This window comes from Heloderma suspectum, chromosome 3, assembly GCF_057233095.1.
Source record: "Heloderma suspectum isolate Gila_16-S chromosome 3, 16-S_ref, whole genome shotgun sequence".
Classification (NCBI taxonomy): Eukaryota; Metazoa; Chordata; class Lepidosauria; order Squamata; family Helodermatidae; genus Heloderma; species Heloderma suspectum.
Genome location: NC_139460.1, coordinates 1,207,491 through 1,231,752, shown reverse-complemented (window position 1 = coordinate 1,231,752; position 24,262 = coordinate 1,207,491). Strand labels below are relative to the sequence as shown.

At 58.6% G+C, this 24,262-nt stretch overlaps 2 protein-coding genes across 2 annotated transcripts in view; one reads left to right on the top strand and one right to left on the bottom strand.

Moving 5' to 3' along the window:
* The window catches only part of LOC146349164 (uncharacterized), a 225,069-nt gene that overhangs the window by 50,720 nt on the left and 150,087 nt on the right, over positions 1 to 24,262 (bottom strand). The gene's annotated exons all lie outside the window — the stretch shown is intronic.
* LOC146349169 (uncharacterized) lies at positions 4,890 to 13,201 on the top strand. The gene is made up of 4 exons (XM_084842153.1): positions 4,890 to 4,990; positions 6,339 to 6,853; positions 8,357 to 8,589; positions 9,148 to 13,201. The coding sequence occupies exons 2-4, from the start codon at positions 6,462 to 6,464 to the stop codon at positions 12,150 to 12,152; spliced, it is 3,630 nt and encodes a 1,209-aa protein (XP_084698279.1). The 5' UTR covers positions 4,890 to 4,990; positions 6,339 to 6,461; the 3' UTR covers positions 12,153 to 13,201.

Genomic DNA, 24,262 nt, shown 5'->3' with positions numbered 1-24,262 from the left:
ACTTGGCTCAATCACACTGCAAGCGAGAAGGATCTTGGAATTGTGGTAGATTGCAAGCTGAATATGAACCAACAATGTGATGTGGCTGCAAAAAAGGCAAATGCTATTTTGGGCTGCATTCACAGAAGCATAACTTCCAAATCCCGGGAAGTACAAGTTCCCCTCTACTCAGCACTGGTTAGGCCTCATCTGGAGTACTGTGTCCAGTTCTGGGCACCACACTTTCAGAAGGATGCAGACCAACTGTAGAGGGTTCAGAGGGGGGCAACAAAGATGAGGGGAAGAAGACTGAGGGGAAGATAGGATAATGCTCCTTGAGAAGACTGGGGGGAGATAGGATAGCACTCTTCAAGTCCTTGAAAGGCTGTCCCAGAGAGGAAGGCCAGGATCTCTTCTCGATCCTCCCAGAGTGCAGGACACAGCATCATGGGCTCAAGTGACAGGAAGCCAGATTCCGGCTGAACATCAGGAAAAACCTCCCAACTGTCAGAGCAATACGTCAATGGAACCCATTACCTGGGGAGGTGGAGGGCTCTCCCGCACTGGAGGCGTTCAAGACGAGGCTGGACAGCCATCTGTCAGGGATGCTCTGACCTGGATTCCTGCATTGAGCTGGGGTTGGACTCGATGGCCTTGTAGGCCCCTTCCAGTCTTACTATTCTATGATTCTATGACACTTACATGTTTTGGGTTACAGGGTACATTCAGGATGTTCACAATTCAAAGTATACTCTGGGTCAAACTTCGCATTCTGTTTGCTTCACACCACGTTTGTTACATTTCAGAAGAGGACAAGAGTTGATTGTGGCGTCTACAAGGTTATGTGCTAGGAGCAGGGACAGAAGTTGGGAAGCAATCTTTTTTGACAAAAATCAAGTATAGATGGATTTAAGAGAGAAATTAATAAATGTGATAAGATATTAAAAGATATAAACTTAACTATTTAAGGGAAATATATGTGGATGTAAGGAGATATAGGGAAGACAACATGAAAAAATAGGAAAAATAGAATCACACAGCATCGCTAGGGCATCCTGGCCTGGTGTGCTGCTGCAGGGGGCAGTTGGCACTCGGAGCAAGGGGGTGGCAAGCATCACTGATGGCCGGTGGGGGGGGGGAGATTTAATCCATGCTGTGTAGGGTCTTGTTGTATGCTGCCTGAAAGCTGGAGGAGTGGGCAATGTTGGGGGGGTGCCCACTACCCCTGCAGAGCAATGCAGCTGCACCCAGTTATCGCACGATGCAGGGGGCTGGAGGGTTGGATCAGCACACCCAGTCCTCTTCCAGAGCCTGAAGCAGCTGGGGAAACCGTACTTGGTGCTTGACTCAGGCTGCTGGAGATGCCAAGAGGCTGCTGTGCTGCAGTGCTGGAGTTCAGGTGCTGACGGTTTTGCCAGGCACCTCCATTCTCTGCTGTCTCCAGGGGCATAGCTGGGCTCAGGCCCCAAACCTATTTCCCAAAGCCTGGAACATCCATGGGTGCTAATGCCTTTTTCTAAGCTTAGTTACTGTGTGGCAGCCGTGATGGGGGGATTTCAGGGGGGACCGCAGCTGGGAAGTGAAATGTTAACCCCACACTTGTTGCTCTCCCCAGATCTGCCCCTCATGTGACGATGAGGCTTGAAAAAAATCCCACTCATGCCAATGGGTTTCCCCGCGAATTGTGCCAGGAAGGGGCTAACCCTCCCCTCCCTGCATGCGCCCCCAAATCACACACACACACATACCACCAGCAATGTGTCAGTGGTGCAGAAAAAACCTTCAATTGGCGCCAATGGAAGCTTTTTTCAACACCTAATGGCATGGGCTTTTGATTTTCTCCAGGAGGGAATGAGAGAAATGTATTCACTGCCTTCCTAAACAGTTCGAACTAATCTTGGGCAGGGAGGGACTTTGTCAGCTGCAATGTTGCAGAAAGTCCTGGTCCCAAAGCCCAGTTCTGTATGTGCTTTTTCAGGTGCTGCCAACAATGTGGCTACCCAGGGGGCTTAGCTGGGAGTTGGGCCAGGTCTCTAGTGTGATCTCTCCCTCCCCCGTCCCCCTCCCCCCACCAAAGGAACCCCAAAAACGTGCACATCCCCACTACACCATCTGGATCTCTGCTTGGAAGGCACCCCCCACCTCCACTTGGCCCCAGGGCTCCTGCACAGAGCCCAGCTGAGCCCTCTGGCAAAGTAGGCGAAAGGGAAGGACTGGGAGGGCGGGGTGTTTCCAGGTAGCCCCTTGCAAGGAGCAACTGCTGGATGGGAACTCCACAGGAAGCGCGGATGTGCAAATAAACTGTTGCACCTGTCACGCAATGAAAGTATCTGTTCAGGCCTGGGCATCTACATCCTACATCTTCCACAGCGAGGACAGGTGTAAAGAATTAATTCAGCTTCTCTACAATCTCCTTATCCTCTTTAGCACAACTTTCTCTCCCTTGTTGCCCAGCTGCCTCCCTAGCCAGTTTCCTCTTTTGAAGTATTTTGTATTGTTCCATTTTGTAATGATGATCTTAATATTTTTGGCAATATGCTCAATTTTTACTTTCCTTTTGCATCCCCCTTTTGTTTGTTTGTATTTATTTTATACAAATTTGTGCTCCTTTCTGTCCTCCTCATTTGGGCAACTCCATTTGCCCAAATCCATTCCATTTCTGAAGGAAGCCTCCTTTTCTATCATAGGTTCCTTGATGTTCCTTTCCTGCACTGAGCAGGGGGCTGGACTCGATGGTCTTATAGGCCCCTCCAACCCTCCTATTCTGTGATTCTATGACACTGCTCAATAAACATGCTGGTGACCTCTGGACTTTGCACTCTCCTTCCTGACCTGCGGTATACGTTCTAGCTGAGCTTCCATTATTATGGCGTTGACTAACCGCCAAGCATTATTATTGTGGTTTTGAACTCCCAAGTGTTCCGGAGATATCTTACCATCTTGACTTTCCCTTTCAACTTCCTTTTTACAAGTCCAACCATTTTTTAGAAGTTTCCTCTTTCGAAGTCTACTGTAAATTCAGTGTTGGTCATCTTTGTCAGTGTTCCACTTAAATATAAATTAAATTTGATGGCACTGTGGTCACTATTTCCATCGCTTCAACGACACTCACACCTCGCACCAGGTCCTGGGCATCACTCAGGATTAAGTCCAGGGTGGCTTCCTCCTGATCAGTTCTGTAACCAACTGTGCTAGGAAGACCCCCAAGAGTTCTAGTATTATGAGTGAGATAGAGACATCTCCTGTTCCACTTTCACTCTATACTCCTCCATCGCATCCCACCTTGCTCACTCTTTCTCTCGGGTAAAAGCCCCAAACGTTCCTGTGGGCAGCCAGCGGGCCACTGTGTGTGCAGAATGCTGGACTGGAAGGACTTCGGTCTGATCCAGCCTCAGGGCTCTTCTGGTGTTCTTTCGCTTACTGTTGGTTGCAAACAGCGCTGGCTGCTTAATTCCAAATTTTGTTGGAGATTCGCAGTTTGGTTTTAATGCGAGTCCTTCCCCTGAGCCTGCAGTATGAAGGCGAACAAAGATTGTCGCTGTGCCAGAAAAGGACGTCTTGAAGCAATCCATGCGGCTCCCATGTTTGCCATATCCCGACCTTGATGCCTTGGCCCGGAGCTTTTCGAGGTCCAGGCCCATCTCTGGGTTGGATGGCAATCTCTGCCTCTGGGCCCAGAGGCAAAGAGGCCCTCTAGCCGTCCCAGCGCTCAGCCCAGCTCAGGGCACCTGCTTAGCAGGCCGGCCGACTGGCCAGCTGGAGTCCAGCTGAGAACTTCCACCACAAAGGCCGCCTTCCCTGCCAGCTGCTCAGCACAATGCAGCTGAGAGGAGGGGAGCGCCGTGGACGTGTGGGGAGTGGGCTGCCTCGAAGGGAGCACATGCTCTGGGCTGGGGCCAAAGGCCAAGGTCATTCTGAGGCTCCCACGGTGGCAGACGCTGCTGTGCCATGCCTGGACGAGGTCCGCCACAGACCCCCGGTATTCCACCACCGTTCTTCACCTCGGCAGCGCAAGGCTCTGCGGAGAAGAGGGGCGCCCCCCTTTCGGAATACACCCCCTTCTGAAGCCCGTGGCCGCCTCTTCCCCAGAGCTTCTGCCCACGTTCAGATCCGCAAGCGCGCGCCGCCCTCCGGCCGGCGCCTGGGCGGGTGTCCCGTCGTTGCGCTCGAGGGGGCGGGCTGCGTTTCCTCCCCGGAGGCGCCTTCTGCCGGCGCGCCTGTGGCCAGCCCAGGCCGGAGCCCGCGAGCACGCGGCATCCCGCCGATGGGCTCGGCCCAGCGCCGGACCCCGGCCGGTCGTCGCTGTTGGGCGCCAGGCCAGGCGGACGCGAAGGCCCCGCTCTCGGGCGGGCTTCACGCGAAGCGACGGTGCGCTCAGCGGGACCCCCAGCCGCGGGCGCCTGGAGGCCGGCGGGGCAGCGGCGCCCACTGCCGGCAGCCCGGGGCGCTCCCGAGAGCCCGCTGGGGCGGGGATCTGCGGCAGCGCGACCCCGGCCCGGCTTCCCGGTTGCCGGGCTGGTTCTGGCCGCCCAACCTGGGCACTGGCCGCGGAGAGTCCGCAGGCGCCCGCCCAGCCCTCGGGGGCAAAGCGAGAGCCCGGGCGTCCGCCTCCGGCCGGCGGGGCGGGGGCGTCACCCAGCCCGCCGCGCGCCGGGCAGCCAGAGGCGCGGGGCGGGAGGCGCTGCACGCGGCGCAGCCCGCGCCCGCGGGGACGAGGGCGGCTGCCGCGGAGGCGGCCCGGCGGGGACGGATGCCGGGAGCGGAAGGGCGGCCGCAGGCTGCGGGAGGCGCGCTCCGCACGCGCTCAGAGGCGCCGTCCCCGAGCTCCGGGGCAGCGGCCGCCGTCTGCTGGGAGGGCGCCCGGGAGCGTGCGCCGGGGGGGCGAGGTCCCGCCGCGGCCGCCTCCTTCTTCCTGTCTCCGGCCGGAGCGAGCGGAAGTTTGGCGGCCGCCCGGCCAGCCTCGCCCCACCGGAGCCGCCCCGTCACCGCCGCCCCCCGAGCCGGGCAGCAGGTACGCGGGGGAGGGCGGGGGAGGCGCGCGGAAGGAGGCCCCGCTGCCCTGCGCGGCCGCCCGCGCCCCGCCCGTTGTGCCGCCCCCGCGGCGGTCGCTCCCCCGGCGCGCCCGGCCCACGAGCGCGCCCCGCAGGAGCCCCGGCTCCGCTGGGCCCCCGAGCGCCGGCCCGCCGCCCTGCTCCTGGGCGCGGGCGGGCGGGCGGGCGGCGCTTCCCCGGCCCCGGGCGCCCCTCCGCTCGGGCCGCCGCCCCGGGGCCCCGCCTCTCAGCGCCGCCCCCGGGCTCCGCGCGGCTGCCCTCGGCGCAGGCATGCCCTGGAGGCGCCGCCCCTCGCCGCGGGGCTGGTGGGGCGCCGTGGCCTGCCTGGGGTGTCGGGCGCCGGCCCCTCCCGGCCTGCGCGGGCCCCTCGCTTGGGGCGCGGCGGGCGCCGAGCCTCGTGGAGCAGCCCCGCCCCGCCCCGCCCGGCGGTGAGGGCGCAGAGCGAGCGAGGGGCGAGCAGGCTCCCGCCCCCCGTGCCGCGGTCAAAAGCGCGCCCCCTCTGCGCCCCAGGGCGTGCGGGGGCCTGCAGCCTGCAGATCTGGCGTTCCCCAACACCTCCGAGGTTGCCCCCCCTGCCCGGGCTGACACCCTCCATCCCGCCCTTTTCCTTGGCTCCCGTGTAGGGCAAGATGAGGCAGGACTCCCCCCCCCCCCGCCTTGCTCTTTTCCTGGAAATGTAGGTGGGGGGGTCGACACAGCCCAAGGTGGGGCCGGGAATGTGCTGCAGAGGCAGCTGCCTGGGCTTGGTGTGTGACTGCCCCCCCACGCACGCGCCCCTCCCTCCCCCTCTCCATCAGCAGCTGTTGGGAGGGGAGCCCCAGGTCGTGGGAGTGGGCCTGGGCCTGCTCCCCTTTAATCTGGGGAGACCCTATTTCCCACGGGGCTCCTCCCCAAGCATTGTGGCCAGCTGCTGGGGGGGGTAGATATTCCCCCCTTCTTCTGGCTTGGTCCCCTCGACAGACAGGTGTTGTCCCCCCCCCCCGCACTCCAGAGGGAACAGTTTGGGCAGGAGGGGGTTACTGGCCCAGCCACAGGGCTGGCCCAGCTCAGGGTGTGGGGTGATGAATCAGCATCCGCTGCCTCTCCCGGTGTGGCTTGCCTTGCCTTGCGGCTGGGATTAGCCCGGTGGGGGGGGGGCAGCAAAGGTTCCTGGAGAACACAGGGTTAGTGGTAGAGGGAGGGCCTGGGCTGAGGCAAGCGGGGAGAGGGCAACAGGCGGGGGCTGGCCTTGACCTCAGGAGCTGGGGGCGAGGGATTTGCCACCAGCTGGCAGGCAGGGCTGTCATGCTGTTTTCTCTCCCCCACCAGGTTTCCCCCTTTCCAGACCGCAGCCCCACGTAGGCGGCACCCCTGGCTGCCCTCGGATCCTGTCCCGAAGCCTCCGCTGGCACTGCTGCTGCTGGGGTGCTGCCATGCCCGCCCGCGCCTGGCATGGAGGCAGCCGGGAGCCTTCTGCGGGGCAAGCCCTTCTATTGCCGGGAGTGGGCCCTGGGCCGGCTGGCGCTCAGTCTGGAGGGGGGCGGGGGCGTTCTGGTGACAGGGGGCCCAGGCAGCGGCAAGACCGCCCTGTGCACCGAAGCGCTGTGGCCCACGTCTGCAGCCGGGCGCCGGGCGGGGTTGGGTGAGAGCGCCCTGGCCTGGCACTTCTGCCAGCCCCACGATGCCGCCACCTGCTCGCCACGCAGCTTCCTGCTGCGGCTGGTTCAGCAGATTGAGCGCTGCCCTCTGCTGCCTGGGTACCGCATGCGCCTGAGCCAGGCAGATGCCCGTCGCACCCTGGAGACAGCTGAGTGCAAGAGGGACCCGGACGAAGCCTTCCGCAGGTACGGCCTGCAGGTTGCTGGGCACAGGGGGGCAGCCCCTCTCCTCCCACCCCCCCTTGCCGGGACACCCTTTTCTGTGCTGTCCTCGGGATGCATGCACAGCCGCCCAGAGGGCAGGGTCTGCCATGGAGTGGGGTCTCAAGAGAGGGGCTGATGAGACTGGAAACAGGAGCCACCTTCTGCCTGCCACGTGGCTTACTGCTCCGTGGGCTGCTCCCAGCCCCTCTGCATCTCTTTTGGGGATCCAAGTTGCTCTGTGGGGCTGGAGCAGCTGCCCTGTAAGGAAAGACCCCTGTCTTTGGGGTTCCTTCGTTTAGAAAAGGGGTGGCGGTGGTGGAGCCCTTGCTCTGCACTCAGAAGTAGGGGTGTACAAAACCCTGCTTACCTGGCTCTGCCGGGTTCCGCAAGTGGGGGGAGGCGATCCATTCCTCCCCCCGGAATCCTGTCCTGCTGGCGTAGGGACGCAAATATTTGTGGCCGCAGCAGCCCGGCAGCGGCCGGAGCCACTGCTGCCGAGCCACAGCCAGGTAGGGTCCATTTCGTGGGGCGGGGGGCTCCATTCTGCCCCGGGTTCCGGGGGGCTGAATTCACTGGAATTTGACCCCCCTGGGATCTGTGGCGGAATTCTCTACCATCCCTACTCAGAAGGTCCCAGGTTTGATCTCCGGCAGCATCTCCAGGACAGAATCCAGCCTGCAACCCCAGAGAAGAGCCAGAGCTGCCGGTCAGTGTAGACGATACTGGGCTGGATGGACCAAGGGGGCTGACTCAGCGTTAGGCAGCCTCCCGCGTTCCTGTGACGCGACAGAGGCTGATAGAATTCTGCACGGGGTGGAGAACGCGGAGAGGGAGAATACCGGAACCCAGCAGGGTCCTCCCATGGAGCTGATGGGTGGCAGATTCAGGACAGATCAAAGGAGGGACTTCTTCACACAGCCCAGAGTTCAACTGGAATTGGCCACCATGAGTTGTGGTGATGGCCACCAATTTGGAGGCCCTTCAGAGGGGACTGGACACATTTGTGGCACGTAAGACCACTGGTCCTGCCTTCGATTCCCTCCCGTATCAAACGCAGTGTACAATGTAAAGCAGCTGCTGGGGAACACAATTGGGAGGGGGCTGTCGCGCGCATGTCCTGCTGGTGGCTCCCCATTGGGGCATCTGTGGGAACACAGCGCTCGTCAAGAGGAGCCCGTGGTCTGATCCAGCCTCAGGGCTCCCCTGACAGTCATCTGTCCCAGGACTCAGTCTGGTGCAGCTGCTGCCACCTTTTCTCCGTGATGTCCCTTGTGGGGTCTGTTGGGCAGCTTATTCATTAAACGTAGATCCACTTTCTGCCAAAAAATGATGCACGAGGCAGCTAACAAAATGCAGGTTTAAAACAAAATCTGAATTAAAAAATAGCATAGCAACATATAAATTAGAAACATGAGCGGAAAAGGAACAAACAGTCCCCATTTGGGGCATTCAGCATTTCTCTCCGCCCCCCCCCCCCCGCCCCAGAGCTGTGCTGCTCCCCTTGCTGGACCTGGCGCCCCCCCCGAAGCCCCTGCTGATGGTCGTGGATGCGCTGGACGCCGGCTGGAGCAGCCGTGGAGAGGAGCGGGGGCCCCCGCCAGGCCCCAGCCAGACCCTCGCCCAGCTCCTGGGAAGCCACCTGCAGCTGCTGCCCCCCTGGCTGCTGCTGGTGTGCACAGCCCGCTCTCGCAGCACAGGGGTGCTGCGCCTCTTCCCAGGTGAGGGGGGCCTGGGGAGGAACTGGTGGGGCGGGCGCACTCTGGGGGTGGGGTGGCCAGCTGCGGGCGCCTGGACCGCCCCGTGGGACTCTCTTGGCTGGGGACTGGCTGCCGTGAGCGGCTGAGTGGCCCCCACAAAGTAGCCCTGGGGCGCAAGTCTTGCCCTTCCTGGACCAGCCCCTTCCCTGGAGCATGTTTGGTTGGGATGAGGAGTCTGAAAGGTCGGCATGGCGGGGAGCGTGTTGGGCATTCCTTGCAGGCCTGGGCTGGCGGGCGAGAGGGACCCCGGGGCATGCCTGGGGAGCGCGCTCCAGTTCCCAGCGTGTTTTCCTGCGATAATTGGGAGCTGCCTGCGGAGAGGGAGCGCACTCTTCCCTCTTCCTCCCGCCTTGGAGATCACTAGCCTGGGATCGATCCTAGTGCCCTGCCCCACCCCGCCTCCTTTAGCGGCACAGCAGCGGGGAGTCAGGTGCTGAGTGCAGCTTCCTGTCCTTGTTCCACGTTGATGGGGGGGGGCTTGAGGGCCAGGCTGTTCTCATCCCCCCCTTTCCTTCCCAGGATTCCGGCGGCTGTGTCTGGATGACCTGCGGCGGGAACCGGTGGTCTGCGACGTGCAGCAGTACATCCTGGCACGGCTGGATGGGGAGGAGGCCCTCCGACGGCGCCTGACCCAGGACACGGCGGAGGTCCTGAGTCAGCTGCACATCAAGAGCGACGGCTGCCTGCTGTACCTGGAGCGGGTGCTGGACGGCGTTGCCGGGGAGCTGGTCACTCTGCACGAGGTGCGCCACATCCCCGGCACCCTCTACGGCCTCTACCTCTGGCTCTGCCAGCGCCTCTTCCCCGGCTGCGCCTTTGCCAGCGTCCGCCCCCTGCTGGAGGCCCTGCTGGCCGCCCCACGCCCGCTGCAGCCGGCAGAGCTGTACGCGGCTGTCTGGACACGCCACCCAGTCCCCTGGGAGGAGTTTGAGGGCTGGCTGGCCGCCCTGGCAGGGCTTCTCCGCAAGGGCCCTGGCAGCGCCTGCATCCTCTTCCACGCCAGCTTTGCCGACTGGCTCTGTGACGTCAAGCACTGCACCCAGAAGTACCTGTGCCGCCCGGCCCGTGGGCATGCTCTGCTGGCCATGAGTGCCTCCTGCCAGGCGCCAGCCTTGGGCTCGGAGCGGGTGCATGAGCTGGCCCACCACCTGCTCCACGCGGAGCTGGCCACGGAGCCTTGGCAGCTGGCCCTGTGGCTGGTGTGGTGCGGGGCGCCGGTGGAGCACTGCCTGGAGGCAGAGGAGGCGCTGCTGCCGCCCTTGGCCCCAGCGGTGCTGGAGCTCCTGGTGCTGGCCGGGGCCCGCCTTGGGGACCGGGGGCCAGGACCCGCCCTGCAGCACGCCTTGGAGCACGAGGACTCCGTCCGGCTCCTGCTGGAAAATGGCGCCAGTGTCGACCAGCGGGACGTGAACGGGCGGACGTTGCTGGCCAGCGCAGCCCACAGCGGCAGCCATGAGGTGGCGGGGCTGCTGCTTGCGCGCGGGGCACGGGCGGAGCTCCCAGACCGGCATGGGCAGACGCCCATGACCCTGGCAGCACGCCAAGGGCATACGCGGGTCCTGCTGTGCTTGCTGGCCCACGGTGCCAACATCGACCGCCCAGACCGCGAAGGCTGGACAGCGCTGCGGGCCGCTGCCTGGGGGGGGCACAGTGAGGCCGTGGGGGTCTTGTTGCAAGCTGGAGCCAATGTGGAGTGCGCTGACACGGAGGGGAGAACGGCTCTGAGAGCTGCTGCCTGGGGTGGCCACGAGGACATTGTGGCCACACTCTTGGAGCATGGAGCAGATGTCAACCAGGCCGACATAGAGGGGCGGACAGCACTCATCGCTGCTGCCTACATGGGGCATCGTGAGATTGTGGCACTGCTCCTAGCTCACGGTGCTCACGTGGACCATGCTGATGTGGATGGACGCACAGCCCTTTCCGTGGCAGCCCTGTGCGTCCCGGCCAGCCGTGGCTATGCAAAGGTGGTCGAGCTCCTCTTGGATTATGGGGCCTCTCCAGGACATGCAGACCGGGATGGCATGACTCCTTTGCTGGTTGCTGCCTACGAAGGCCACGTGGATGTGGTGGAATTGCTGCTGGAAGCCGGGGCTGATGTGGATGAGGCAGATACCATGGGTTGCACCCCGCTCCTGGCTGCAGCCTCCATGGGCCACAGGGCAGTGGTGGACAGCTTGTTGCTTTGGGGCGCGGCTGTTGACATACTGGACAGCGAGGGCCGGACAGCGCTGGGCGTGGCCGCCGGGCAGGGCAGCGAAGCTGTGGTCAGAGCTCTGCTGGAGCGGGGCCTGGATGAGAACCACCGAGATGGGCTGGGCTGGACCCCGCTGCATTTGGCTGTCTGGCAGGGCCACACAAGGACCTGTGCTGCCCTGCTGGAGGCCGGGGCCCGGCTAGCCGAGCCGAACCAGGATGGGCAAGTCCCACTGATGCTGGCCGCCCAGGAAGGCCACACGGCCCTTGTGCAGCTCCTGCTGGAGCATGGCTCCCCTGTGGACCACCAGGGCTACAGTGGGCGCTCTGCCCTCTCCCTGGCCATGCTGGGTGGGCACCGTGCCACTGCTGAGCTGCTTTTGCGCAAGGGTGCGGACGTGAATCTGTTCGACACCGACGGACGCCCCATGCTGTACCTGCTGGTGCTGGAGGCACATTTGGGAATGGCAGAGCTGTTGCTGGAAAACGGGGCCAGCCTGGAGGGGCGGGACAGCCAGGGCCGTACGGCACTGCACGTGGCGTGTTGGCAGGGCCAGGCGGAAGCCACGCGGCTGCTGCTGAGCTACGGGGCTGACGTGGATGCTGTGGACGGGGAGCACCGCTCCGCCCTGCACTTGGCTGCCTGGCAGGGCCACGCCCACATTGCACGCCTCTTGCTGGAGAGCGGGGCGCAGCCCAACCACGCCTGCCGCCAGGGGGCCACAGCCCTGGGCATTGCTGCCCAGGAGGGGCAAGTTGAGGTGGCGAGAGTGCTGCTGGAGCACGGGGCCAGCCCCCATGTGCTAGACCGGGCTGGGCGCACCCCCAGTCGCATGGCGGCTAAGCAGGGCCAGCAGGCCGTGCTGAGGCTGCTGGAGTGCCACAGGGCCACCTCGACTGTGCCCACCTCCCCCCAGCTGGGCTCCTCCAGCAGCTCTGCCAGCAGCCCCGCCCCCCCCGGCAAGCTGGACAGCTCCCCTTCCGCCTCCCTGGACTCGGCTGGCGAGCGCCGCACGTCCCAGGTCTCGCACTGCTCCTCGGCGGCCTCGTCCTCCACCTTCCATTCGCTCGCCACAGCCCACACTGTCCCCGTCGACAGCCTCGGCTTTGCACAGCAGATCCAGCAGCACTCGCTGCCCTGGCGGCGCCGGGACGCCCTGCCACCCCTCCACCCCGCAGACCTCGCCGCCAAGCCCCACGGGGATTCTGGCAGCCCCCTGCTCCCCACTGACGCCCTGGACCCCCGTCTGCACCTGAAAGCAGCTATCAAGCTGCAGTTTGAGGGCCCCACTTGCGGCTACGAGTACAAGCAGGAAACACCCCTCTGAAGGCCGCCATGGGGTGCTGCCACGCAGGTCTCGGGGGCGAGGGGGCGTTTGCCCCACATCGCTACAGGCCAGGCACCGTTGGGTGGGCCAGAAAGGGCCCCTCCTGGGGCTACGTGGGGCGGGGCATCATAGATGGCGCCCTTTGCACGATGTGGCTTCTGGGAACGTCCAACGCTTCCCCCAGAGGGCCGTTCGAGGAAACGCGCCCCATGGCCAGTGAGAGGGGTTTGCGGCGAGGGTCCGGTTGGGGGAATCCTGCTTGGGGGCATCAATGCCTTGGCCCCCCTCCCTCCCAAATGTGCAAGCGGGGAGACCAGGATTCACCCGGCAGCAGGGTGCAAAGGATATCCGTCCCAGGGAGTCCAAGGCTTCGGTTCTCCAGACCTGCTGGTGGCTTAATTTGCCCTGCAGCCTGTGGTGCCTTGAACCTCAGGCAGTTGCGAGGGGAGAGGAGCCAAGGCCCCTGTGCCACATGTGGGGGTCCCTGCTGGAGGGCTGTGGGGGCAGCAGCAAATGCAGAAAGGGGGCGGGGGCTGGTAAAACGGGCAGGGGGGCTGAGAAAGGTGTGGGCCAGGGACTCCATGGTGGAGAGGGGCACGGCCATGTGAGAGTGTCCTAGCAGAACACTGTGCCAAGCCTGCCTCTCCCAGGGGAGGCGAGCGGGACCCCCCCCCCCCATCCCAGCAGCATTGCTCTCCTGGGCCGGGCGCGGCAAGGTTGTACTTGTCGGCCGCGGGCTGCCCCTGCGCTGGTGCTGTGACCGGGCTACCTTCATTCGTGTCTTAATCACTTACTGAACTAGTTACCACAAGTGACTTTGGAACAACTTGATACCAAAAATGGAGGGGGAGGGGCCCCTCCACTGCTTGGGCAGCCCTCGTGCCTCCTTGCTGCCCGGGAAGCTGATGCCCCACCCGCTGTGCCACATGGATGCCACACCTCCTAAGGCCGTGCCAGTTCCGGGGGGGCGCCGATGCTGGTAGTGGTGAGTGTTGCCACTGGGCTGTCTGTGGCTTGCAAAATTATGGTCATCAATAAAGGCCCAACTCTGGCACATCTTTGTCCCAGTCTTGTCTTTTGGGTGTGTACTACGTTATACTTTATTTCTATGCTGCCTTTGGGCCAAAAGGCCCCCAAAGCGGCTCACAAAAATATTCAAATACCTAGAATCACAAAATAGCAGGGTTGGAAGGGGCCTACAAGGCCATCGAGTCCAACCCCCTGCTCAGTGTGGAGTCCAAGTCAGAGCATCCCTAACAGATGGCTGTCCAGCCTTGTCTTGAAGGCCTCCAGTGTGGGAGAGCCAACCGCCTCCCGAGGGAATGGGCTCCATTGTCGTATTGCTCTGATAGGAAGTTTTTCCTGATGTTCAGCCGGAATCTGGCTTCCTGTAACTTGAGCCCATGATTCCGTGTCCTGCACTCTGGGATGATCGAGAAGAGATCCTGGCCTTCCTCTTTGGGACAACCTTTCAAGGACTTGAAGAGCGCTATCATATCTCCCCTCAGTCTTCTCTTCTCAAGGCTAAACATGCCCAGTTCTTTCAGTCTGTCTTCACAGAGCTTTGTTTCCAGTCCCCTGATCATCTTTGTTGCCCTCCTCTGAACCCTCTCCAGTTTGTCTGCATCGTTCTTAAAGTGTGGTGCCCAGAACTGGACACAGTACTCCAGAGGAGGCCTAAACAGTACTGAGTAGAGGGGAACTAGTACTTCCTGGGATTTGGAAGCTATGCTTCTGTGAATGCAGCCCAAAGTGGCATTTGCCTTTTTTGCAGCCACATCACATTGTTGGCTCATGTTCAGCTTGTGATGGACAACAATTCCAAGATCCTTCTTGCTTGTTGTGTTGTTGAGCCATGTATCCCCCATCTTGTAACTGTGCAGTTGGTTTCTTTTTCCTAGGTGCAGAACTTGGCATTTATCCCTATTAAATGTCATTCTGTTGTTTTCTGCCCAGCCCTCCAACCTATCAAGATCACTTGGAATTTTGTTTCTGTCTTCCAAAGTATTTAGCTGTCCTGCCCAATTTTGTGTCATCTGAAATTTGATCAGCATTCGCTGCACCGCCTCAATATTCGAGTCCAACCCCCTGCTCAGGTTGCCTGCACTCATAAAGCCCACTGACAGGTATCCCTTTATTTTCATCCATGTGGGATCAAATGATAGCGCCAAGCGGAGCTACGAAGAAATCATGTCAGACTTTGAAGCTTTGGGAAGGGAACTCAAGAACTTTGGGGCCCAGATAGTTTTCTCATCCATCCTTCCAGTAGTTAGAAGAGGGATAGAAAGGGAAAGGGAAATACTCCGGGTGAATGGCTACGAAGGTGGTGCCGACAAGAGAGATTTGGATTCTTGGACCACAGGCTATACTTCCTGGAAGATGGGCTGTTGGCAAGGGACGGGTTGCACCTCACCAAGGACGGGAAGAATGTGTTTGGCCACAGCATGAAGAACTTCATCAGGAGGGCTTTAAACTGAATCCTACGGGGATGGGAGATGTAAAGTTGGGGGTAACAGTGGGTGTAGGCGCATGCACTGCAACAGAGAGAACAGCTCTGATAGCACCCAATAATAGTCTTCAGACACATGTAGGAAGAAAGCCAGACTATGAAGCACATGGTCTTCGATGTCTATATACGAATGCCCAGAGTATGGGAAACAAACAGAACGAACCTGAACTCCTAATACAAGAGGGAAATTATGACTTGATAGGTGTAACTGAGACCTGGTGGGATGACTCTCATGACTGTTACACAACAATTGAAGGATATAACTTGTTCAAACAGAACAGGAGGAACAGAAAGGGAGGTGGGGTTGCACTGTATGTGAAAAATACATATCTCTGCACAGAAATACAGGAGCATGAGCTTGGTAGCCCCATCGAGAGCATCTGGATCAAAATAAATGGAGCAAAGAATAAAAGGAACCTGGTGGTCGGAGTCTACTACCGGCCACCCAATCAAGGAGAAGACGAGGATGAAACTTTTGAAAAGCAAATAGCCAATGTTTCAAGGAAGCGTGATGCAGTAGTCAAGGGGGACTTCAATTTCCCCGATACGTGTTGGGAGACAAATTCAGCAAAACATGGCCCCTCCAGGAAATTCCTGACTTGTGTGGCGGATCACTTCCTCCTACAGAAAGGAGAGGACAGAACTGGAAGATCGGCTATCCTTGACTTGATCCTAACCAACAGAGATGACTTAGTGGATAAAGTAGCAGTTACAGGAACTCTGGGGGAAAGCGACCATGTTGTACTTGAGTTCTTGGTTGTAAAGGAAGCAAAAGCCAGTGTAGCCAAACACGTACCCTGGATTTTAGGAAAGCTTATTTTAATGAACTCAGAACAATGATCAGTAAGGTCCCATGGCAAGCGACACTAAGGAGAAAAGGAGTCCAAGATGGGTGGGAGCTTTTAAAAAAGGAAATTCTCAAGGCCCAGTTGGCTGTAGAATCGGACTCAAAGAGTGCTTATCAATGGGACCTTCTCAAACTGGGGAGAGGTAACGAGTGGGGTACCGCAGGGCTCAGTCCTGGGGCCAGTGCTCTTCCACATTTTTATGAATGACTTGGAGGAGGAGGTGCAGGGAATGCTGATCAGATTTGCAAATGACACAAAATTGGGCAGGATAGCTAATACTTTGGAAGACAGAAACAAAATTCAAAGTGATCTTGATAGAGTGGAGCGCTGAGCAGGAAACAGAATGACATTTAATAGGGATAAATGCCAAGTTCTGCACCTAGGAAAAAGACTCCAAATGCACACTTACAAGGTGGGGGATACTTGGCTCAACCACACCGCAAACGAGAAGGATCTTGGAATTGCTGTAGATCACAGGCTGAATATGAGCCAACAATGTGATGTGGCTGCACAAAAGGCAAATGCCATTTTGGGCTGCATTCATAGAAGCATAGCTTCCAAATCCCGGGAAGTACTAGTTCCCCTCTACTCAGCACTGGTTAGGCCTCCTCTGGAGTACTGTGTCCAGTTCTGGGCACTACACTTTAAGAAGGATGCAGACAAACTGAAGCAGGTTCAGAGGAGGACAACAAAGATGATCAGGGGACTGGAAACAAAGCCCTCTGAGGAGAGACTGAAAGAACTGGGCATGTTTAGCCTTGAGAAGAGAAGACTGAGGGGAGATGTGATAGCACTCCTCAAGGACTTGAAAGGTTGTCCCAGAGAGGAAGGCCAGGATCTCTTCTCGATCCTCCCAGAGTGCAGGACACGGAATCATGGGCTCAAGTGACAGGAAGCCAGATTCCGGCTGAACATCAGGAAAAACTTCCTGTTAGAGCAATACGACAATGGAACCAATTCCCTGGGGAGGTGGTGGGCTCTCCCACACTGGAGGCCTTCAAGACGAGGCTGGACAGCCATCTGTCAGGGATGCTCTGACTTGGATTCCTGCATTGAGCAGGGGGTTGGACTCAGTGGCCTTGTAGGCCCTTCCAACCCTACTATTCTATGATTCATACAATACACCAATATTCTCAACACTCCTCAATATTCATACAATACACCAATATAAGTTTAAAACAAATATCACAACAGCTGTTTAAAACTAAAACAACTAAAAACCATGCAGGCCGAACACACCTCCTACATATCCAAAAGCAAAAACCCATCAGCAAAAATGCCAGGGTAGAGCTGGAATAATCTAGAGCTCCTTTTAAGGTTTCCTGAACGGGGGTGGGCAGAGCAGATGAGTTAAAAAATGACTTGGTTGGAACAGCGCCTCCCCCTGAAGCAGAGCCCCAAACTGCAGCTCCGGCCTTGCTTTTGAAGTTGGGGGGGGGGGGTTAAGAAGGATGCCAAAAATGGCAGGTAGGAGAGGTCCCCAGCCTAAAGTGCAAGGGGCTGAGAATATCCGTGTGTGGCCAAGGGACGGATCCCTCCACTTGTTTCCACCCACCTTTCATGCAAATCCCCCACCAGGAGTCCAGGGACTGTAGGACATGGCCCCTCCACCCCTCAGAGCAAGGCAACCCCTTTTTGAAAAACTTTCCCAGTGTAGCTGGACAAAGGCTCATGCACCGCAATAGAGAACAGCTCTGATAGCGCCAATAATACTCTTCACAAACATGTAGGAAGAAAGCCAGACTATGAAGCACATGGTTTTGGATGTCCATATACTAATGCCCAGAGTATGGGAAACAAACAGAATGAACCTGAACTCTTAATACAAGAGGGAAATTATGACTTGATAGGTGTAACTGAGACCTGGTGGGATGACTCCCTTGCCTGGAATACAGCAATTGCAGGATATAACTTGTTCAAACAGAACAGGAGGAACAGAAAGGGAGGTGGGGTTGCACTGTATGTGGAAAAGACATATCTCTGCACAGAAATACAGGAGGAGGAGCTTGGTAGCCCCATCGAGAGCATCTGGGTTGAAATAAATGGAGCAAAGAATAAAAGGAACCTGGTGGTCAGAGTCTACTACCGGCCACCCAATCAAGGAGAAGACAAGGATGAAACTTTTGAAAAGCAAATAGCCAATGTTTTAAGGAAGCATGATGTAGTAGTAATGGGGGACTTCAATTTCCCCGATATTTGTTGGGAGACATATTCTGCAAAACATGGCCCCTCCAGGAAATTCCTGACTTGTGTGGCGGATAACTTCCTCCTACAGAAAGTAGAGGAAGGAACTAGAGGATCGGCTATCCTTGACTTGATCCTAACCAACAGAGATGACTTAGTGGATAAAGCAATACAACAATGGAACCAATGACCTAGGGAGGTGGTGGACTCTCCCACACTTGAGGCGTTCAAGACGAGGCTGGACAGCCATCTGTCAGGGATGCTCTGACTTGGATTCCTGCATTGAGCAGGGGGTTGGACTTGATGGCCTTGTAGGCCCCTTCCAACCCTGCTATTCTACGATTCTATGATTCTAAGTAGCAGTTACAGGAACTCTGGGGGAAAGCGACCATGTTGTACTTGAGCTCTTGGTTCTAAAGGAAGCAAAAGCCGTGTGTAGCCAAACACGTATCCTGGATTTTAGGAAACCTGATTTTAATAAACTCAGAACAATGATAAGTATGGTCCCATGGCAAGCGATTCTAACAAGAAAAGGAGTCCAAGATCAGTGGGATTTTTTTAAAAAGGAAATTCTCAAGGCACAATTACAAACAATTCCAACAAGAAAAAAAAAGGTGGAAGTCAATGGAAGAAGCCAATGTGGCTTCACAAAAAGCTTAGAGATGGCCTGAAAACAAAAAAGGACACATATAGGAAATGGAAAGAAGGCTAAGCAACAAAGGGAAGAGTACAGGCAGGTAGCACAGAATTGCAGGGATGGCGTCAGGAAGGCTAAAGCTGAGAACAATCTGAGGTAAGCAAGGGAGGCTCAAAGCAACAAAAGGTCTTTCTTCAGGTACGTGCTTAGTAAAAGACAGAGGAAAGAAATGGTGGTTCAGCTATTAAATAAGGATAGCAAGATAACAGATGACAAGGAAAAGGCAGAGGTGCTCAATTCCTGCTTTGGCTCAGTCTTCTCCCAAAAGAGGGTCTATGACCCCCCTGGCAAAGGTGAAGTGCAGGCTGAAGGGGCAGGATTGCAGCTTGAGATCGACAGGCATATGGTCAAGGAACACCTCATGACTTTGAATGAGTTCAAATCTCCAGGACCAGATGAACTGCATCCTAGAGTCATAAAGGAACTGGCAGAAGAACTCTCAGAACCGCTGTCTATTCTCTCTGAGAAATCATGGAGGACGGGGGTAGTGCCAGATGACTGGAGGAGGGCTAATGTTGTCCCTATCTTCAAAAAGAGTAAAAAGGAGGAACCTGGGAACTACAGACCAGTCAGTCTGACATCAATCCCAGGGAAAATTCTGGAGCAGATGAGAAAGCAATCCATCTGGAAGCACCTTGAAAACAATGCCATGATTCCTCGAAGCCAACATGGATTTGTCAAGAATAAATCCTGCCAGATGAATCTGATCTCACTTTTGGATCAGGTCACCTCCCTTGTGGACTGTGGGAATGCTGTGGACATCATCTACCTCGACTTCAGCAAAGCTTTCGACAAAGTGCCCCATGATCTCCTGATGAGCAAACTAGCTCAAAGTGGGCTAGATGAAACAATGATCCGGTGGATCCACAGTTGGCTACAGAATCGGACACAAAGAGTGCTTATCAATGGGACCTTCTCAAACTGGGGAGAGGTAACGAGTGGGGAACCGCAGGGCTCAGTCCTGGGCCCAGTGCTCTTCCACATTTGTATTAATGACTTGGAGGAGGAGGTGCAGGGAATGCTGATCCAATTTGCAAATGACACAAAATTGGGCGGGATAGCTAATACTTTGGAAGACAGAAACAAAATTCAAAGTGATCTGGATAGACTGGAGCGCTGGGCAGAAAACAACAGAATTACATTTAATGGGGATAAATGCAAAGTTCTACACCTAGGAAAAAGAAACCCAATGCACAGTTACAAGATGGGGATACGTGGCTCAACAACCCTACAAGTGAGAAGGATCTTGGAATTGTTTTCGATCACAAGCTGAATATGAGCCAACAATGTGATGTCGCTGCAAAGAAGGCAAATGCTATTTTGGTCTGCATTCATAGAAGCATAGCTTCCAAGTCCCGGGAGGTACTAGATCCCCTCTACTCAGCACTGGTTAGGCCTCATCTGGAGTACTGTGTCCAGTTCAGGGCACCACACTTTAAGAAGGATGCAGACAAAATGGAGAGGGTTCAGAGGAGGGCAACAAAGATGATCAGGGGACTGGAAACAAAGCCCTATGAGGAGAGACTGAAAGAACTGGGCATGTTTAGCCTTGAGAAGAGAAGCCTGTGGGGAGATATGATAGCGCTCTTCAAGTCCTTGAAAGGTTGTCACAGAGAGGAAGGCCGGGATCTCTTCTTGGTCATCCCAGAGTGCAGGACACGGAATCATGGGCTCAAGTGACAGGAAGCCAGATTCCGGCTGAACATCAGGAAAAACATCCTGACTGTTAGAGCAATACGACAATGGAACCAATTACCTGGGGAGGTGGTGGGATCTCCCACACTGGGGGTGTTCAAGACGTTGCTCTGACCTGGATTCCTGCATTGAGCAGGGGGTTGGACTCGATGCTCTTGTAGGCTGCTTACAATCCTACTATTCTCTGTTCCCTGATTCTGTGATCGCATGTGGGCCCAGGGGTGTTCTGGGGAATCAAGATGGCAGCTGGCTGGGGCTGTGCAGCTTACCCTCCTATCCTGGGAAAAGGTGGAGGGATGACCCCTTCCCAACAGCGCTTGACAACCTGAGGTGGAGGCTGTGAAAGACTGGGGAGGGGGAGTGTTCATGAATGGGGCGCATGCCTGGGGGTGGATGGCGGTTAAGGTGTGTGAGAGAGAAAGGGAATAGAGCAAGTTTCTGAGGGGCGCTCCTGGGAGAGAAATTGTTAGTTTTTATGCTGGATGGGGTCAAATATGGGGTTTGGTATTTCTGACTCTGACCCAGCCTCTGCCTTGTACTCTTGGATTCCTGCCTTGAGCAGGGGGTTGCACTCAATGGCCTTGTGGGCCCCTTCCAACCCTACTCTTCTATGATTCCATGATTCTTGCCTTTTGTAACTACCCATGGATCCAAGGCAGCTGTTTTGTGGTGGGGCCCGCAACAGTTTCCCAGATTTCCAATGAGCCCATCAGGGTTGGGGACCCCGCCTCACAGCAGCAGCAGAGCCCCACTGGATTAGAGGAGCTACCTTGTCCAGCTTCCTGTTTTATTGATTGATACCCCACCTGTCTATGAAGAATTGGTGCTCAAGGTGGCTGGCAATAATAAGGACCAAAGTTTAAATAAGCACTTAATTACAATAGTCATAAAGCAAATACATTAAAAACACAGATAAAACCCATGAAAATTACAGAATAAAAACAGCACCCAATGCAACAGACCTGCTTACATGTCAAAAGCCTGCCTGAATAAAAAGGTATTTTCCTGCCTGCAGAAGGACAGCTGAGTGTGAGCCAAGCAGGGAGTTCCATAACCTGGGACCGGCCACTGAAAAGGCTCCCCAAAGGGTTGCCGTCAAATGCACATCTGAAGGTGGCGGGAACGAGAGAAGAGCCTCTTGCACACTGGGCAGGCTCCTACGGGCGAAGGCAGTCTTTCCAGTCGCCTGGTCCCAAGCTGCATAGGGGCTCTATAGGTCATACCAGCACTTTGAATTCCACCCAAAAACAGACCGGCAGCCAGTGAAGCGGCTGGGAGTTGCGTGATTCCTCTAAGCGCCCCGGCCAGCGGTCTGCCTGAGCTGAAGCTTCCAAGCCGCTTCCGAAGGCAGCCCCAGCACAGTGCGTTCCAGCAGCCCTCCTATGGGAAGCGACCGAGGCGTGCACGACCAGGGCCAGATCAGGCGGGCGCAGTCGGCGTGCTAGGCTCAGCTGTGCAAGTGTGCCCACTTCCCGAGATGGAGCTAGGAAGCTGCTGCAAACCAGGCCACAGTGGGGGTCCGCTAGCCAGTACGGCCCACTCTGACCAGCAGTAGCTCTCCGGGAGAGCCAGGTCCTTCACCTGGTCCTTGTTAGTTGTGGATGCTGTCTTGGGCTGATCCTGGGACCTTTTGGATGCCAATGATGTGAGCTGCCCACTGTGATAGCCTTCTCTGATCTGGGGCCCGCCCGATGTGTTGGACTACAATTCCCATCGTTCCCCAGGCCAGCAAGATGCCTCCAGAAATCCCACAAGTAGGGCTTGTAAGCAATGTTCCCTTGCCCGAGCCCCCACACAAGCGGGGAACACATCCTCACCCAGACGCCATGGAACACACCCAGGAATGTATGACAGAGCAAAGCTGGGCTGGGGCCCCAGGCAGATGGCAGTCAGCCAGGGTGGTCCTGGGCTAGCGTCGCAGAAGAGCGGGGCTGGAAGGGGCCTGCGAGACCGTCGAGTCCAAGCCCCATCGATGGTCAACCCTGGTTTACGCCTCGGAATGGCTGTGGGCTCTGACTCAATGCAGACAACCTCGCAGGGTCGATCCGGAGGTAAAATGTGAACCCAGGGCGATGCGCCTGGTGATCGTGACGATTTCTCTCTCTGAGTGACGCTTGCACTTCCACAGCGCAGCACGCGGTCCCACGGCACGTTCCCACCCTGGTATGTCTTGCCCCACTTCAGGACAATGCTAGCTGCCCCCCCCCCCCCCGCTTCTGCAGCCTGATCAGGAGTACCGGAAGGCCTTCAGGCAGTGGTGCATGCTGTCCGCCACCACCAGGTGGCGCTCCCCGAGCAGGGCGACCCCACGGGGGCTGCACAGCCCCTGCGTCACCACGGCCCAGCCCTGCCCCTGGCGCGGGTAGCAGAGCACCGCGTGGGAGTGGCGCCCCCAGTCGGCTACCAAGACTCGCCCAGCCTCGTCCAGCGACACGCCCCAGGGGTTGGTGAGCAAGGGGGGGCTGCTCGCCACCCCCAGCACCCGCAGGAGCTGCCAGGTGTGGCCCAGCACCTTCACGCAGCAGCCCCCATCCAGCCCACGCTCCGACACGGCCACCTCCCCATGGCGGTTGGTGGCCACGAGGTAGGGCTTGTGGAAGCCCAGCACGGTGTCCCGCCGCCGCAGCTGGCCCCCGCTCGCTAAGCTGACCCCCAGGATGTGGAGGCCGCCCAGGCGAGTGTCGGCTACAAGGAACTCTCCGCATGTGCTGGTGGTAATGCCCCGTGGGTGCTGGAAGCCCTCGCTCAGGGCTTGCAGGAGGACCCCCCGGGCACTGTACAGCTCCACGCAGTGCCCACCGGCATTGGTGAGGGCCAGGCAGCCACCCCGGCCCTGGGCAACGTCAAAGTAGGCCTTGCCCCGCAGCGGAAGCACCAGCTGGGCCCCTCCCAGCTCCTGCAGCCGCCGGTTGCTGCCGTCAACCACGTAGAGAGACCCGCCCCGCCCCGCCGCCAGCCCGTGGGGGAGGCAGAGCTGCCCGGGCTTCCTGCCCCGCTGCCCCCACTGCCCCACCAGCTGGTCGCAGGGCGGAGGAGGGGCGCGGGGGCTCCGGGGCAGCAGGGCTCGGGCGCGCCTCAGGGGGGCTGGTGTCTCCCGGGGAAGTGCTGCGCTCTGCTTCTGGCTGCGGGGGGCGGCTGGTGCTGGCTCCCCCCGCCGGGTCCCTGTGAGGGAAATGCCAGCGTCCCGGCCCGGTGAGCAGGGCCTCGCGGCCAGCTCCAGGCAGCTGCTGCCCAGGCGGATCCCTGCCCCTCGCATGGCTCCACGCAGCCTCCCCAGGGAGTCCGCAGATGCCCAGCGGGGGAAGGGTGCCTTGGCTGAGGGCACCTGGCTGCCCAGAGCGGCCATGTCCCTGCAGCGCCCAGATCCCCCCATCTCCCCACTGCTGCTGTCCGAACTGTCTTCCTGCACCCACACTGCCCTGGCATGGAAGAGGGTGCCGGGCTCCAGAGGCAGGGGGCCAGGGGCCCTGTCCAGGGCGCCCCCTGGAGGGGCCAGGCTGGAGCCTGCCTCCAGGGCCATCGCGGCCATCAGAAGGCGGCTGGCTGGCGCCGGGCCAGCACCGGGAGAGGCTGCAGGCTCCCTCGAGGCTCGCCGTGCCCCGTGGGTGCCCTCTGCATCCCTCCAAGTCTCTCCTGGGCCCGGGGCCCTCCCCTCCACAGCTGGCGGCGCTCCCTTCCCCTGGCTCCTCCTCGCCCTTCTGCCTGCCAGCGGGGGGGCTTCCACAGGCTGCAGGGGCTCAGAGAGGCAGCAGGCCTCGCGCACAGGGCCAGAGCCGCTGCTGAGGGGCTGAGCCCCTTTGCCGGTCTCCTGGGGCCGGGAGGAGTGGCTCTGCCCGCCCCGGGCCCTGCTGAGGCTCTGGCTTGCGGGGAGGCGGAGGGCCTGCTCCTCCAGGTGCAGCTCCCCCAGCGCTGGAGCCCCTTGCTGGGGCACAAAGTGGGCCCATCTCAGCTCAAGGGTGAGTTTGGCTGCATGGCTGAGCAGCTCTGCCACCTCCTGGGCCACCTCTGCAAGCGGCCCAGCCCCAGGGTGTGCCAGTAGCCGAGCGTGGAGGCTGCTCAGCCAGTGCTGCAGGGCCTGGACCCTGGCTGTGCCCGCCTGCCCCGCCTCCGCGTTGGCGCTCTGGAGGGCTGCCAGTTGCTGCTGCAGCTGAACCCGTTTCTCCCGGGCCTGTGCCCA